The sequence below is a fragment of the Contarinia nasturtii genome, unplaced genomic scaffold (genome assembly GCF_009176525.2).
Source record: "Contarinia nasturtii isolate CC-2019 unplaced genomic scaffold, AAFC_CNas_1.1 Cnas_scaffold_493, whole genome shotgun sequence".
Lineage (NCBI taxonomy): Eukaryota > Metazoa > Arthropoda > Insecta > Diptera > Cecidomyiidae > Contarinia > Contarinia nasturtii.
In genome coordinates, this window is record NW_022197846.1 from 1,649,203 (window position 1) to 1,667,683 (window position 18,481).

Below are 18,481 nucleotides of genomic sequence, written 5' to 3' on the forward strand. Positions count from 1 at the left end.
TGAGCTGTTTCAATGCACAATGAGTGACTTTCATTTATTGAATTTTGGGAAGCACCACAATGCAATCGAAATCAAATATAATGAGCCTGTCATAAAAAAGATCCAATTATAATAATAATTTATTCTTTCTGCACTACTAGGTCCCAAATTATACAAACAGCCAACGACCAAATCCAACCGAGGTATAATTCTAAATGCTGTTGAATACTGCGTTTTTCCAGGAGTAGTAAACCGTGATGCTAAGCAAAAATTGCTTGATAAAATAAATCGAAGCGATGCAAAACACTTTCTCATATTGTTTCGGGATGCTGGCTGCCAGTTTCGGGCTCTCTACAGTTATTGGCCTGAAAATGAATCTGTACTGAAACTTTATGGTACTGGTCCAACCCAAGTAGATGAATTTATGTTCGATAAGTTTTTCAAGTAAGTTAAAAAAAATTTTTTGAACCCATTAACTTATTCTAGCTAGTACATAGGTGATTTATAATAGATACGAAAATACTTTTTTATTGAGTTTCATAGATATAATTCCGGTGGAAAGTGCTTTTCGCAAATTCATTTGACAGTACGATTCAGCATCTGGACAGCAATGCTGTACAGGCGCTGCGAATAGCTAGCGCTATTCAGATAGAAAAAAAACCATCACTGAATATTAGTGCTCTTCTTATTATATGTCGGAGAAACGACATTGCTGTTATCGTTAATCATTCAAAAAAACAATATTTATGAATTAACATTTGGCGAAGTTTCACTTTTCTGTACAACCCTAGTATTGAACTGGAATTTTGCGATCTTGTGCAAAAAAAATTTTTAAATTCACTTCATACTATATTCTTGAAATCGGTGATACGTTGTACTGTGTATTTGGCCATTAGACATGTAAAACTGATTGATTTATAACACCAAAAAACTGGACCTACTAATAATTTCTTATGCAAAAATTAATTCAAAAACAACTTACGATGGTTACCAATTACTGGAGAATGTGTGTGCTGACTTAATGAAAAAAGAATGTGACCATAGGTCTTGACGAGGGTTCCTAGGATAACCCCACCCCCAAATATTCTTGGGAAATGGTGGGTACATTACTGGGATTTGATGATTTTGTTAACATGCTGCTGTCATCGAATAAGAAAACACACCGGCGGGTTTTAAGGCCGGTGGGTCACAAAACTCGATCAAATCTTAATAATAATAACTGCACCGAACAGCGTTCCTTCGTCTTGGTGGTTTATTCAAGATGAGTCCTTATCTTATATATAAATACGCTAAGCAAAAAAGTTTTGTACTTCTCCTGGCCACAATTTTTATCGGATCGAAATTTTAAGCATACCATTGGAAAGGTATTGACGAGGAATATGTGCATCAAATGTGTGAATGTGTGCATTAAAATTTCGATCCGATCAAAATTGTGGCCAGGAGAGCAAAAAATGTTCATACGTGTTTTTTGCATATAAAATGTATATAAACACGAATATATGGACATTTTTCGAATACGATTTTTCGAAAGTTGACATCGACCGGAAATTGACTACCTATCCAATAAATTAACAATTCTCCAGTGGTTTCTATTGCATAAACAACATTGCTGGATAGCAAATGAATGAGGTTTTGACTATATGGACAAGTGAAGTATAGACAGATCTTTGTTTATATGAATTTTGTGGCAATGGATAATTTTGTACGATACACTTTATCAACTACCCCAAATGTTGAGCGTCTACATGTTATCAGTGATGTTAACGCACCCCAAATAACAAACAGAGAAGGAAAAAGAGCGCTTTTTTCTCCTCTTCGAGTTTAGACAAGAATGAAAAGTGTCATTGCTGTGTTTGAAGCTGTGCACAATGGATTCGGTTTTGTTCTCGTGCACACTGACATGATGACGTTGTTGCTATTATCGACCACACTTTGAGTTGAGGTTTCTGAAGTTGATTTTAGTTTACAAAGTAGTTGAGTGTGACGTTGACGCTCTGGTTGGCTTTTTTTTTTAAATAACACTATGCTCGAAAAACACGTTGATACAACCATCATTGGAGATACTACGATTTTCTCCTATACAGCCCACTCTTAAAACTACAAAAAACAGCAATTAGACTGAAGGGAAAAAATGTGTTTGAAGAAAGATTATAGTCCTCTGATGTGCGTAATGAATGGATCCCAGGCAAAAAATGAAAATAACGTAGGAAAAAATGGTCGACGTTAGGTAGAGAAAAAAAAACTGTGTGAAACAGGGTCTTCTTAAAAGAAATTCAATTATTCAGAAAATTCTCTAAGTAAGCTCAAAAATGCTTAGATTTTGGTAGAATTTAATCGAATATTCTGCCTCCTGTTTAAAAAAATTTTTCAAGTTTTTTTTTTTTCAAAATGGAGACAAAATAAGTAGCGACAGAGGAACATTTACCGCGATTTTATTTTGTTTGATGACAACCAATGGAGACTCGGGAAAAGTTATGAACAAAACATATATGGCAGTTAATATGATTGGAAATTTTGGTGTGGTGAAGTAATCGCAGTAGCCCCCAGTCATAAAAGCTAATAAAATTCCTAAAACTGAGTTTAATACGGTTAAGCTTCCCAAAACACCTCTAAAACTGGAATAGAAAAATACTTTTTTTAAATAATAAAATAAATTTGAATTTCATTTGATGATTTTTTGTTTGAGTACACTATACTTAAATACTCTCATGCAAGTATTAATTGACTAATAAGGCAATGTGAACGCAATTTATGTTTTATTTCTTAAAAATTCTACTTCCTAATATATGTTGCAAACAAAAACAAATGAATTTTTTTCTGCGGATATATTATTTTATTGATAAACTCTATATTATTCACAGGATTCCCAACAGCTTTGAATACGTTCTACAATCCACAAATCTATGCATAGATAATAAAGTAATTGCAAAGCTTTGCATAATATATGTGATAAAATACGAAAAAAGTAAAGAAAAAAATATCGAAAAAAATTCGTTCATTTTTCTGCATGTGGTTGCAAAAGATTCAATGCATTGGAAATGGTGCCATCGACATTTTCCAGAAGCTGAGCGGTTAATGCTTAATTTACGCTAGTATATGAAGAAAACACATACATTCCAATATTTGATGTAATTTTCTTTTGAGGAGCAGACGAAGGTTAAACTAATCGAATTAAATATTGGTAGTGCAACTTAAAAATGTCGTATTTGTGTCAACTTCTTATGTATCATACGCACCATTTTTTTGACAGTGACAACAAGTGTATCTTAAAGAGCGCCAAAAAAGCTATTAAATTCAAAAGTGGTGATTTCGACACAGAAGACAAAGAACGTCCTGGGCAGCCAAAAAAGTTTGAAAATGAAGAATTGGAGGTATTACTCGATCAAGATTCGTATCAAACTCAAGAAGAACTTGCAAAATCATTATGAGTGACTCACCAAGCCATTTCAAAACGTTTAAAAGCATAAGGATTCAATAAAAAGCAAGGAAATTGGGTACCACATGAATTGAAACCAAGAGACGTTGAAAGACGATTTTGCATGTCCGAAATGCTGCTTGAGCGCCACAAAAGGAAGTCGTTTTTGCATCGAATTGTTAGTGGTGATGAAAAATGTATTCATTACGAAAACCCGAAGCGTAAGAAATCGTAGTAGAAGCGCGGTAAACGAGCAAAATCAACGCCCAAGCAAGATATTTATTGTACTAAGGTAATGCTCTGTATTTGGTGGGATCAGAAGGGTGTCCTCTATTATGAGCTGTTAAAACCGGGTGAAACGATCACGAGAGACCTGTATCGAACACAATTGATCCGTTTAAAGAGAGCATTGAACGAAAAACGGCCAGAATATGCGACCAGACATGAGTCAATAATTTTCCATCATGACAACGCTCGGCCTCATATTGCTCAACCGGTTAAAAACTATTTGGAAAATAGTGGATGGGAAGTTTTGCCCCACCCGCCGTATAGCCCAGATATTGCCTCTTCTGATGACTATCATTTGTTTCGATCGATGCAGAGTGCCTTGTCTGGAATACGCTTCACTTCAATTGAAGGTATCAAAAATTGGAATGATTCTTTCCTAACCTCAAAAAATGTGCAGTTCTTTTGGCGCGGAATCCATATGCTGCCAGAAAGATGGGAAAAGGTTATAGCTTCCAGTGGCCAATGCTTTGAATGACATGTTATTTATAGAATTTATGAAATAAAGTTTTATTTTTACCAAAAAAACGACATTTTCAAATTGCACTACCAATATATGTACCAAAATTTATATAAATATTTAACCTTTGATAAAAAATAAATATTTAACCTTTGATAAAATCCTTTGTATGGTTTGGTTTCTAATGTTTCCTTCCAGAAATAAGTTTCAAAATCTTGTTTGAAATTGTTGTCCACCTCTGGAAAATAAGAAAATGATAAAAAAATATAAGAATTCGTTGAATTCGGATACATTGTTTATGACTCATTCATTTCTGTGGGTACTATGCAATGATTTCCACTTTGATTGACTATTAGATGATGATATTAGTTTGTGCATTCAGTTTAAGGACGTTTCCAACCAGTGACAAGCACTTGGCGCACGCATAAAAACATGCATAAACATCACATCATGTCCGATATATGAATTGTTGCGGAGAGCTACTTTTTCCCCGCAACGATTCATATAGGAGTCAGTTTGAAAAATGACATGAAATCGCAAGAAATGTTAATAATTTATCTTTTTTATTTGAAACTAGTGTCTTTCTTATGCAGCATTCTGCGTAAAAATTGAATTTATGTGGCTTGGCCGAATACTTTTTTTGCATCAAATTTGCACATCATGAGAAACTGAGCCTTAAAAAAATCCATAAAAATGTTCCAAATTTTCGAAATTGTAGTGAATCCATAAGAAAACATTCTAAACTAAATAAATAAATAAACAAAAATAAGAACGATTTTCATCTGATGGCTCTATAGGAAGCCGATTTATGATTTATTGCATTCACTTTTGAGGTAAAAATGTAAACCAAACTTTTTTCAAATTATAATTAAAATATATTCTGCATGGAAATAAATAAACAATTTCAAAATAAAAGCTCTCTTCGAAGTCCATTTCTACCGCAAAATCATTTAAAATCATATAAAACTACAAAAAAAACGACTGTTTATAAATTTAGAAAATTCATCATCAAATAATATTTTTCGGTAAATTAACATTGCAAACAACTAGAGCCAAGCTTTTATTTGGGTGTAGGTGGTGGAGTTAGTTGATCGAATGTTTTCCAAGCCCAGTGGCAAATTCGAAAAATTAACCAAACTAACCAACCACACCATGCAAGCTAATAAACCATACCAATTGAGATGAAATCATTTCCCAAATCGGTGTCGATTTGCTGAGATGATCCGTAATGACTTGATCCAGAATGACTTGGAAAACTTTTTGGCGATCGATCTCTTTTTGATGATCGGAAATTTCCTTCAATTTTAAAACTGATCCTAACAGCAAATGTTGAATCACAGGGAATTTTGCAAGCAACTGTAATAGACAAAGGATTCGTTTTCATTTTAGTTTTTTTTTTTAGGTTAACAAATTGGAGTTCAATTGACTCAATTTGCTTGAAATAAAAATCGTAAATCATGTCTAAAAATTCTTTATGCAAAAAAACTGTGTAATATTCCGTCATTTACCTCATTTTCATATTTCTCGATGAGAATGGAATTAATTATTTCCCATGAATCAACGCTGCACAGGCTCGATAACTGCTTTGAATGTTCGGCGAAACTACCAGTTTTCACCTGTTTATGAAATAGAAATTAAAATCCCATGAATCGAATTCAACGAAATTTTTCAGCACATTTTGCTTGGCTCAATTACAAACCCGTACAATGTGATCAATATATCCAATGAAGTAGTATTCATTTTTGTATCGATTGTTGACATCGATTTCAAGGAAACATTTTGGTTCGAACGGTTCCTTAACAGAAAGCTGAGCGCTCCCCCAAATGAATTGTACATGTACATATTGATCGTCATCCATGCTCGAAACACCATGACTACCAGCGAGTCCCATGCCATATGTTAACTGCAATCGACGTACAAGTTGTAAATATGCATTGAATATTTTCAATCCAACGTATAAATTATCCCTTTCGGTCAATGCATGGATTTTATAAAGTGCACACAAAAACATGATGAATGCCAATTCATGACCGGTTCCATAGTCATTTCGTGTCGCATTACCAAATGATTCAATAAAATATGTGCTGACTTCAATGAGTGCATGTTGAAATACCACTGGTAATGCTTCTTCTAACAATCCCGTTGAGGTTCTTTTCATCTTTTCAAACCAATCGCCGAATGTCGATGGTGTTTCATCTATCATTTTATTCAAATCATCAAAGATATGAAGCAAATCATCTGCAATTGGTGACGGATTCAATTTTGTGCTCAATTTCTTCCCTCGAACTGCCCGATTTATCCTACTTATAAAACTAATGATATCATAATAAGCGGTTGATTTCTCCCGAATAGCCATATCATTCATCGATTGGACAGATTGCACCAGTTCGACGTTATTACGCTCTATTCATCAAACAAAAAATGTTCTTAATTTTCTCTTCTTCTCTCAATAAATTCTTATATTTACTATATGATGTTGGTTCTCCACCCTCAGCCATTTTTGCCTGTATTTTTATTGCTTGAATATAGAAAACTATACTGGAGTCGACGCAAAAGAGTTTTGCTTCTATATTTAACGAGGAATGTCTTCTGTCATTGCGATGCATACACAAATGTCACTGTCAACTTAGCGAGAACTTTTTTTTGAACATCACTGTGATCCCTATTGGAAAAAAAAACGTTCACTGAATGAAATTGATGGAAACCAATTCAAAATGTTTGTTAATTTTCTGGTCGACCTTTTATTTAAATGGCACTTCATCCTTTTCAGTACGATGAACGAGCTCCAAATTAGAACATGTGACATCAATGCGATAAATATCAATGCATCCACCATTGTTTAATCGTGGATTCAACTGCAGTTCTTTTGCAATACCAATAGCCAAGTATGTTCTTCCATCCATTGTCGAGTGAAATTTTGCGGTGCACATTGAGACGATTGCTTCATTTTGCGCCAATTTTACCTTATGTATTGTATGTCCATGAGCTGGCTCAATTATACGAATAACTGACGCCCACATACCAACTCCAGCCTTTGGTGCTGAAAATATATTTTCAGGCAGTACTTCATTGATGAAAGCTTCTGCCATTTCATTGGCCAAATCTTGTTCATCTTCTCCTGCTACTTCTCGCATCTCCTCAGCCATTTGCACTTTACGAATACTTTTGGTATCTTCTGTGTAAGCATTATGATCAGTTTCAGCAACTATCAGTCGACATGTATCGCTATGTATTGTAAAGCGACGAGGCGTGTATTCGAGTGGGAACGTGATTTGATTGAAAACTGCACCAAGTTTTTCCAAAGCCAGAATTCTCAAAGTATTTGTAGAAATGGCAACAATTCCTTCCGAACATTGTTCACTAGAAAACCCTGAAGCAAATTCTTGTGATTCATACGACAATGGCGTCAAATAAAACCGGTTTTGGAAATAGTAGCTCAACCAAGTTCGGCTAGACATTGCTAGGACAGATTCGTAGCCTTCAATTTTTATGCGGAATAGTTTAACTGGTCGAGATCCCAAATAACGTGTCCTTGTATCTGCCAAATCACCAGTCACAGGATCTAATGATGTACGAAGTAAAACGCCATTACTTAAACCAATGTTCAAATGTAATGACCCTCTTGTTTGCATGTTTCCACTTTCAGTTTCAATTGAATCTGCAAAACCCATTTCAACAATACACAAAGACTCAGCTGATGAAGTAGGGCTTGCATCGATCTTGGTGATAAGCATTCGGAGGGGTCCAATGATATTATGCGAACTGTATTGTCAGCCAATCCAAAGGCTTAAAACCAGGAACGTTGTTCGCCTGGCGGCACTGTACCCAGAGCCATGCATAAAACATCTGAAGGCATCCGCTTTCTCTCTGTATATTCAGAAGTAACAAAAAACAATGAATATACTTTACAGTTAGGCACCTAATTGATCTATCATACTGGATCCATTTCAAAATACACCAACTCGCCACCAGATAAAGCAATCACGACTTGTCGTTGATTAACTGCACATTTCGATATTGTTTTCTTCCCGGGTGCTTTCCACTCATTGACTCGTTTATCTGCTCGAATAGGTCGAATACCCAAAATTAACAGGAAGAAGCATTTATAATTGCAAAAAAATAATAGAAAAATGCCTTAACATATTGTAGTCCCCTACCTCCAGGATATACTTGTACCAATGCATCATCACCAAGAGAAGAGCAACAAAGTGTAGGAGTAGTTTCCAGAAAACCGCTATCTGTTACTTCTTCAACGGTGTCACCAATGCCAATCACCAAGGTGGCATTCAAAAACGAAACAATGATATACGCATCACATTCATCTTTAATATTGGAGAATTAAATAGTTTATTGTATTTAATTCGAAATGATTAATATTAAAAGTATTAAATTGTTTGGTTAAATTACCATCAGCTCGTTTTTTAACTGTCCAAACGGCATTTGGATTTCCAGGAAGCTCAGATACAGCCATTTCAGACACTTCCAATCCATGACGTAATACTTGTAATGAAGAGCGCGGACCTCGGCCACACATTAAATATAACTGTGGTGTATCTTCATTGGCTAAGTCTGCAACTTGGCACCCCAATATTGGTGCGTACGAATGTACCTCATCCACCATTAATAAATTTTTCAAAAGCCGAGGCGCAAAGAAAAATGTATCACCTTCTTCTAAAGGCATTGCTAAACTAAATTCAGGCTCATCGTCTTCATCTCCCACATGAGCAATTTGGTACAAATAACTAGAAAATAGAAACAAATTGTACAGTAATAATAATAATAATAATTTGTCGTAATTTTTTATCCTTACTGATTCCGAAAATCACAAGCAATGAATAGAAATCCAGTTTTCAGGACACACATTGACGTTGCTGGTGGTACTGTATCAAAATACTTGAGTTTTATCTCGGATACAACATCATCTTCTGTTTCCAATGTCACTTTGAATATATCGCCTTGTTCAGACTAGACTAGGAAAAAAATACATTGATTTTGTGCGATGGGTAGCAGAACAAACAAAAATCATGCCCCGTTCGGGATCATCCAAATCGTTACGTCTTCGTATCTGTTAAATAATTTTCAGAACAAATCAAAACACCAGAAGGTCCATCCTTACCTAAAGTTATCAGAAAAGTAATGTTAATAGGATAATTTATAATAATAATATATTATATATATAATAATAAGAACTTTGAAAATAATAACAGAAAAAATACCTCCAGGTACTGAAATGAGAAAGTTTGCATACTCCTCTAGGGGCTCTGAATATTTTCGTACTACATGATTTGATGACAAATCGAGTTCATAAAAGGTCAGAGTTTGTTGTGTTTGTTGAGCTGCTTCACCAGATGGATCTGCGTCAGATTTTTCGTAGTCGATTTCAAGACATGCAAACATTGGATTTTCAAAACCAACATCAACACCAACCATATGATATGTTAAAGTGTTGGACTTATGTGCCTCCAATGGTGAGGAAATTGTTAATCAAGCATCCGAATCGCGATTTAAAATATAAACCAATTTTTGTTTTTCAACTGCACCGATCATTACAGCGCGACCTTTTGGATCAATTGCTAAATATTGACCAGGTACAATTCGACGACATCCCGATTTTCCAAATGTTTCCTGATGCACCTTTTCCAATACGTTTTTCGATGGTATGTATTCCAATATAATAATACGCCCAGAGTCAGAACCAACTACAGCAAAATCTACAGAATATGTGGCATTTAAATTATAAATAAATTAATTGGAAATTATCAAAATTTATAAATCAAAAACTCAAAACTATTCTTTACCTTTGGATCCACCAATCAAACGAAATGTCATGAGCGATCGTATAACACCAAATACTTCAACTGTAAAAAGGGTGTGCATTTTCCCTGTATTTGGATCTGGTCGTAATAATTCTAAGCTCTTGCCGCGCGATACCAAAATCTCTTGAGACTTTGTTCCAGAAAAACTACCATGAACCGCATGTGTAATTGCAGTTGAATGCTGTAACGTTAAATTATACAAATACATCAGCCGGTTTTTTCACGTCAGAGAAATTTTTCACTCTCAAGTAATTTAACGAAACATTCACTTTTCACTGCTTCCGATTTAATTTTTACAGTTTTTTTGAATGTTATTCGTTGAAGTATGGAATAAAACAAACAAATTAAATCAAAGCAAATGTGGCGTACTTTTTCAGAAATGTTTGTGACAGAACTATGTAAATTCCGGAAACGTTTAACATGAAGTTGCTTTCTTGAAATAAAATACGATTCATATGGTAACACCATAAGCCCAAACTAGTCTAAACGTTTGGTTTTTTTTTTGTTCCAGTATTTTTTCGTGAAATTCTGTTTAAAAAAAATAACACATAAATTAAAATACATTCAGAAAGGATCAGCCTTTCATTTTATATCCATTTGACAATTGGTTTATGGGTAGATTTTTATCTGCAGGCTCAAAAGCGCGTAAGAATGCATGCCATGAAAAAATTAATTATTATACACTCTAACTGCATTTTTGAAACTATTTTAAACTAACTAATCCTCATTTGCTGGGCTCAGGAATTTTTATTCACATAATTTGAAGTATTTTCTTTCGATATTAATAAAAATAATTTATTTTTTCCACATGTAAAAATTTAAATCACAAAACTCGTATACCCTAGAGGCAGTGCTATCATTCAATTGGTTATAAGTTCTAATCATTTTATTTTAAACTAATGTTATCCTCCGCAGATGTAGTTTTATTTCTAAAACGTAGAAATAAAAAAATGTAAATATATTTAAGTTTTTCGATTCTCGAAATGAAATTTGTTTTATTGATTTCAAAAAATGATCAACAAAATAATACGCATTTATGCATTTTTTTATTTAAACCAGTTTTTATATTTTCTGTTCTTTGTGTCCGGTCACAAATTTTTTTATCTTCTTGGACATGTCAGGAATGTGAATTTTATTTTCTGTCTGTGTCCATAAATGGTAAGACAATGTATCTAAGCTGGAATGTTCATTTGGTTTTTCGAACCAACAAAGAAAGGTTGTGTGTGAATTTGTCATCTATCGGTAGCTAGACGTACACTGAATATTCTTGCATTGACGTGAATAAGTTTGAGAAGTATCAAGTGGTGAAGTGAATCGATCAAAATGTAATTAGTTATTTGCCATTCCATCGCTATAATTAGTAAATTTGCCGTTAATTTTTTTTATCTATTACTCAATTTTAGGCGATTATTGCTATTGGCAGTGATATGTTATTCGCTCTTGCCATCATTTCATACATACTTACATAGTTTTACGGATAGATATGTGACTATTTTGCCGTGTACGATACAAGCAGATGATTTACAATATGCAAATGTATCTTGCGCTCAAAGAACTTTTATAAGAGGTTATGATTCAATTACTGAATTGCAAATTAACGGCAAAAATAGAACAGTGCCCAGACGTTTTGTAGAAAAAACACCGAAAGTGAAATTTCTCAGAATTCGAAATAATAGTTTAACATCAATCGATGGAATGTCAATATGTCAATGGAAACAATTACAATGGATTGACGCTGATTTCAATAGTTTGGGAAAATTGACCAATGGTTTTCTGTTCTTTTGTAAACAGCTGAATCAACTGTTGCTTCACAATAACAAAATCAAGGAAACAGCATCCGACGCATTCATCGGCTTAAAATCGTTGCGATATTTGGATCTATCATCAAATCAAATAATTTATTAAGATAAAAATGTTTTTAAACCGTTAAAAAAATTAGAAAATTTGAATTTGAATACGAATCGAATCCAGATAATAGATTTAGACTTATTTCGATATAACATGTTAATTGGTGTTTTGGATTTAAGCAATAATGATTTAAAAACTAATTTATCTGAAATACTTCAAATGTTGGACTATTTAGAGGATTTTTCTGCTGAAAATAATCCGAAGTTAGGCAATATCGATATAAGACATCTGAATTCGTTGAAGGAATTGAACATAAACAATGTGTCCCTGACTAGTCTTTTTATACCATCGAATGTGGAAGTGGTGATTCTAAGTAATAATCAAATATCTCAAATATTCGTTGAACCAGACAATACATTATTTACTTTGAGTCTGAACGGTAACTGCATGAAGGATCCTTTAATAATTTGAGATCTTTATCTTTGAGTAACAATCCCATACAATTACAGTCAATAAATGACTTAAGTGTTGTTAAAATAAAAACAAAATATCCATCGATTGAATTTTTATTCATATCAGCTATAGACGATAGAATAGCTGAGCAAATGATATTGGAAGCGGAAGAAAACCAAATTGATCTCGCAATAGGCGGATATTCATTTGATGACATACATTCTCTAACATATTTACGTTTTGCCTATTTTTTCAATATTAATTTTGAAAACTATAATCAAAAGACTTATATAACATCTTCAGTAAGAAAATACTTCACAAACAAGGTGAAAAATCTTTTCGTGGCAAAGACAAATGAATAATTAGGTTTTAGGTTAGGTAAAACAACTAAATATACAAAATTATGTAATTATAAAACATTGAAATTGAATAAAAAACTGCAGATAAGATATCTTTTATTGCACTCTGTCATGAGTATTTCATCGTCTGACGAAAACAATGTTTAGCTGATTAAGGTATAGGATGTTACAATAGAATAAAATGAAAAAAAATGTGTATAAAAACAATGGAAAATTGTCTAATTTGTTGGGTTCAACCAAAGATAAAACTGATGAAATGCAAAAATCTTGCATTTATTCTATAAAATGCGATGAATGTGAAAGATTCTACTACGGACAGACAGAACGAGATATTTTGACACGTTTCAAAGAGCATAAATGCTACATCAAATACAATCAAGGTTATCGTTCGGCAATTGCTGCACACGCACTCAATTATAACCACATGAACATCAATGTAAAGTTGGTGAAAGAGATAGCAGATGAACGAATGTTAGACGCATTTGAGAGTTATTATATTCAACGTGACGGCAATGCTATCAATTTGGATAACGGTAACATTGAGTCTCACTTGATGTCTCGTTTGTTCTAAAGTACAATGTCCAGTTTGCACCGTCGATATCACCGTAACTCACTGTTTCAATTTAGTCGTGATGCTGAAGATGGAATGACAACATTCCGAAATGCATTCAAGGTACTCATTTCTTTGTTTTATATTATTTAAAATACATGTTTTGACCAAATAAATTCGATTTTATTCGCGAGAAACATTAGAGATATAACTAATTTGTGAAATTATTAAGGTGAATTGTTAAAACATTTAATTGAAAAATCTGTTATGATAATAAATCCTCTTCGATAAAGACATCCTTACTTCTTCTCTCTTCTTCTATGGGACGTAGAATTGGCATCACACCTTTCCTTAATTTAAATTGGCTTTCATGAATTATACATTCCGCCAACATTATTTCGCGGTAAAAATTGTATAATAAACGCCCAGCAAATCCTATACCTGTCAAGCAGTTCATAAATGCTTCATCACAATTGCGCAAACTTATTGTAAAAAATCCTTTGTTCCAGTATTTTCTAACTATATTATTTCTATCGATTTGCATGTCGAGATACGTGCCCGATGCTATTGAAAAAGGACATAAATCATGATTCCTGCAGCACATATCAAGATTATTGAAATATCCCAATTGGGTGGGAATAATGGGATCCGTATTTTTGCCGCAATGGCGAGTTCCTACCCAACGGACAAATATGTAACGTTTTTAGGACATTTTAACGTTAAAAAATGTAACGCTTTAACCCATTTTTGTGGCAATTTTCGTGTCAAATGGAAGGTAGAATATAGGCATAATGTGAACCACTTTTTCGGCTTTTTCGTGTTGCGATACACAACAACATCTTCTGTGTGTTTCGATTGTTTCTCTTTTTGTTATTATATTCTAAGAAACTGTAGCGGCAATACAATGTAAACAAATGTAAATAACATAAACTCGTTGAGTTCATAATATCGTATTCATACGATTGAAATGAAATTTGAAAAACAAACCGAAAAAAAAGAGGATGAAAATACAAATCTTACTCTCTTCTCTCTGTGTGTGTTTCGATTGTGCATGAATAAAAAAAAACATTGCGTAGGAATTTCAAGTGACTGTGAAATACATTTATAAATGTACCTTTTTTTAGATTTGTTTGATTTGATTTTAGTTTCAGAAACATTTTTTTATTTTTTTTATTTCATAATTCAAATTCGAATTTCGAATTCGAAACATGTTTGAATGTGTACGACATTTGACAGTTGGTAGCTGTGTGTATTGGTGTGTATCATATCGAAGCCGATTTTTCTGATTACATTCAAAATGTGCTTCGTAAACATTGCATCGTATCAATTAATTTCTTTGAACAATGTATGAAATTATAATTCCGGCACCGAACTAAATAGGGATTTTTTCGCATCAAAATATTTTGAAGTTATTGTTAAGAATAAGGTAAGTAATTATGGTTAAGTTGCCATTGTGTTGAAAAAAAAAAAACAAAATTCAGTGATTAATAAATGGAATTCTTGTACATGAGATTCATTTTTTGTTTATCGTCATTTTAGCAACGGTTTGGTGTGTTTGGAACGTAACTGTAGAAGTCACTCGATGTCAAATGGAAAGATTCACAGTCCGTTTTGTGACAGTCTTTGTTTTCATTTCAAAATAAAAAAAAACATTTTCATCGTTTTAATCAGGACACAGCGTTATATAGTATAAGAAGTTATTCATTTGAATTGTGATATGAGTGTGTTCTCATTTTTTGTTTGTAACAAATTGTGCTTTGCTTGTAAAAGGAATTCTTGAGAATTATGTGTGAGTGTTTATATTAGAGTATGAAACAATTTGTTTGTCGTCATTTTTGGCTAACATTTGTTCCAATGATTTTGTTTGTTCGATGTTAAACGGATAAATTCACTGTTGGTTTTGAGATTGTCTCTGTTGTTATTTCAAAATAAGAAAGCATTCATAAAATTGACGGTGAATATTCCAACAAAATTTTCATCTGTGGAATATTGGACAACATTTCATCATTTGAATCAGAATACAGAGTGACATCGTTGAGGTAAGAAGTGATTCATTTGAATTGTGATATAAGTGATTGTCATTTAAATTGTGATCTCATTTTATTCGTAATCTATGCTATTTTTGTTGCATTTTTTTTCTAAATTTGTGTCTATTTTTTATTTTCGAATAATTTATTCAGTTTTTTGAGAATGAACAGAAAAAGACATGGATGACGACGAGCTCGATGATAATCAACCAGAAGAAAGCAAATACGTTGTAATAAAATGTGGACTTCAAACAATCCTGCGACAACAACATGAACGGATTGAAAGAGTTGGAGAAGCTGTGACCAAAATGCTATTCGAGCGCAGTGTTCAAATGACAGAAGTGGCAGCATTGGCATCACTTTTTATTCTTTTTATTTTGAATGAAGCACTTGATAATGACGATCGTGCATTTTTTTTGCAACCACATCCAAGCCTGTTCATTGCCGATTGTTTCAGAGCGGTATTAAACCAACACGTTAACAATATTAATAGTCAATATCGGATATTGCCCGAGTTTCGTTTCATGGTAGAAAGAAACAGTGAAGAACAGTTCCGATGGCCAGGTGATGAAAAGTTGGGAAATGGTTTGAGATATTTTTATAAACAATATATCACAAACATTCAAACCAATACCAACACATGGTGTGAAAAACGACTTGAGAATTTTTTTCGAATGCGTTGTTGGTATCGCAATCGATTCAACAATGGCTCAAGATTTGATAGCATCGACATCAGAAATGCCAAAGAGTTTTCATATCGATTTAAGAATTTAAATGGTAATAATGGTAATAATGTGGATCCACAACGCGTTGAAAAATTCAATATTTTAATGAGAGATTTGACTGAAATTGGATGGTCGGGAACAGTGAGTATGAAATTTTTCGCAAAATATCGTTGGTTTGAATCACTGTGGTTGTTCGGTCAAATGCAACGGCAAATAGAAGTGTATCACAGTCATGCCGAACAATGGAATACCATTCATGAAATGTTTCGTAACAATCCGAACTTTCAAGAGCCAACAATCAATCGACCACCAAAAATAAGCAGTTTTGCTCTTATACCATTATGCGACTACCATTTGAAAAACGTGCGATTGGACATTACGGACCTGTATAATAAAATTGTAAACAAGCTTGATTTGGTGCCTTCTTTTCTCAATACGCGGACCAACCGGATGAATAAGAGAAAAGTAGAGTACTACACCCAAACTGATCGATCAGGTCTATGGAATATGTTGTTCGATGTCGGTAAAATAAATAAATTGGGCAAATCGAAACCATTCCATCATCAGATTTTGACCGATAGTGTTTCAATATCCATAATGTACAAGAAACCACAGCGACAACAACGACCACAGCAAACAACCCAAGCGAATCGGGGGCCGGAAAAACTCATTGGCAAGAAATACATCATTGGAATCGATCCGAATGAAAAATCGTGGTTAACTGTAGTGCGTCGCAACATTCAAAAAACACCTGATGAGCCGGCTGTTGAGGTAAGATATTTTGAAATGTAATTTGAAATGGTTTTGAATAGAAACTCATAGTTTTTTGTATCATTTTGCATTTTGAAGGAAAACATTATAATACCAAACCAGCGTTTTCATTGGGAAACTCAGCAGAAAAAACGAGACAAAGAAGCGAAAAAGTTGGCTGGATGGTTTGATATCGAAGAGAAGAAACATCTCAAAACATACCCATATCGTCCACCATCACCACGTAATTCAACATGGAAATCATACATTGAATATCGCATTAAAATGTTAAGAAAAGGAATGGCAGCTTATGCGACGCGTGAATATGCACGACTGGATTTAGACCATAACATTCGCTCGACCAGAGTAAATGATCAAATCGCCGTGCGTGTGACAAACAACAAACCGTCGTTGGTTCAATTTGGTGCTTGGGCGATGAAACCCGATCGACCGTTTGGAATAAAAAAGCTTAAAAGATGTCCGGGATCGCGTAAGTTTCGTGTGAGCATTAAGAAACTTGGACATTCAGAAGTTGAAATGCAAGATGAATGGGGAACATCACAAACATGCGCGAATTGTCAGGAACGTTTTCCAAGGCACACAAAAGATGATCGATTTAAAGTGTGCTACGATTGTAGAGCGAAAAAGATTGATGGCCTGCCAGATTCAGTCGCTGGACTGCCAGATATCATTGTATCAACGGTCAACAGACGTGTTTTGAGAAGAAAACGTGCAATTATTAAGCGACAAATTATCGATGGCAATCGTGAGGCTGTGAACGAAAAAATTCGGACTGGGCGTTTAATGTCAAAGGTTAAAGTTACCTACAAAAATTGGCCATTAAATGATGATGATGATGATGTTGTTCCACAAACAGTTACTTGGCACCGAGATATTGTTGCAGCAAAATGCATTATGCTCAAAGGTATGAATCAATTGGAAACAGAATATTCATTATTTAATGAATTTGCTTCAAATTACATAGGACTTTGCCGGATCTTTGATGTACCATTGCCAGTTTCATTGTTAAGACCGCCGGACTAAAACAACAATGTCAACTAACAAACATCATCAATTAATCATACATTCAAAAAATTACATAAAATAAAATATTTTAACTATTATAGTTAGCTTAGCTAGACATGAACAGACTATATAAAGTCTTGTGGTCTAGTTGTACAATAGTACAACATTGTACGGAGGGGGAGTGCCCGTAGGTGAGTAAAGTTTTTAATTTAAAAAAAGTATTTTATACCCAGTTCAACTGATACTAATGGTTGTCTTTCCCTTTTTCCATGTTTTCACACCTGAATGTTCCACCATGCCAAACCTATGGAAATGACTGAAACTACACACGAATCTAACCCCGAAAACGACCGTCAATATGTGCTTCATAATGGATGCATTTGCCCTATCAATTGTTTGCTGGGTAGAGTGAAATAGAAAAAAATGTTCATCATTATATCTCACACATTTGAAAAAAACGGTTCTTTTTACCTGGTAGAATTTGTCCAACTGTTTCTTGGGCTCTTCCAATCTCAATGACAAAGATTAAAAATATTATGATTGTCTCATTTTGTGCCAATGTTTATGCAACAGATATTATATGTAATCGAGTGGTTTCGTGGACAATTAAAAATCAAGACTATACGCCGATAAGATGACAGTGGACGATGCTCGCACGTCAATTCCAAAAATAAATGAAGAAAGCCTACGCTCGCTGAAAATTGATCCATTTCCAAATTTTGTATACGGATCCATGACCGGTGCACTTCAAACAGAAAGAAAAGAGAGACAAAAAAAAAGAAAAAGAA

General features: G+C 33.9%; 2 protein-coding genes, 1 long non-coding RNA gene and 2 pseudogenes across 3 annotated transcripts; 2 read left to right on the forward strand and 3 right to left on the reverse strand.

Moving 5' to 3' along the window:
• Positions 1-2,882: 2,882 nt before the first annotated feature.
• Positions 2,883-6,525, reverse strand: LOC116339127 (serine/threonine-protein phosphatase 2A activator-like). Its single transcript, XM_031764805.1, has 5 exons — positions 5,839-6,525; positions 5,648-5,755; positions 5,313-5,495; positions 4,290-4,377; positions 2,883-3,068 (listed from the first exon to the last, which is right to left on the reverse strand). The coding sequence occupies exons 1-4, from the start codon at positions 6,502-6,504 to the stop codon at positions 4,321-4,323; spliced, it is 1,014 nt and encodes a 337-aa protein (XP_031620665.1). The 5' UTR covers positions 6,505-6,525; the 3' UTR covers positions 2,883-3,068; positions 4,290-4,320.
• Positions 6,426-7,998, reverse strand: LOC116339128 (annotated as a pseudogene).
• Positions 7,999-8,015: 17 nt separating this feature from the next.
• On the reverse strand, positions 8,016-10,416 carry LOC116339126 (annotated as a pseudogene).
• Positions 10,417-11,056: 640 nt separating this feature from the next.
• LOC116339256 lies at positions 11,057-12,705 on the forward strand. Its single transcript, XR_004200972.1, has 2 exons — positions 11,057-11,280; positions 11,359-12,705. It is a non-coding gene; the product is annotated as an uncharacterized LOC116339256 (long non-coding RNA).
• Positions 12,706-15,156: 2,451 nt separating this feature from the next.
• Positions 15,157-18,455, forward strand: LOC116339288. The gene is made up of 4 exons (XM_031765077.1): positions 15,157-15,204; positions 15,346-16,688; positions 16,767-17,592; positions 17,653-18,455. The coding sequence occupies exons 2-4, from the start codon at positions 15,372-15,374 to the stop codon at positions 17,709-17,711; spliced, it is 2,202 nt and encodes a 733-aa protein (XP_031620937.1). The 5' UTR covers positions 15,157-15,204; positions 15,346-15,371; the 3' UTR covers positions 17,712-18,455.
• The last annotated feature ends 26 nt before the right edge of the window (positions 18,456-18,481 follow it).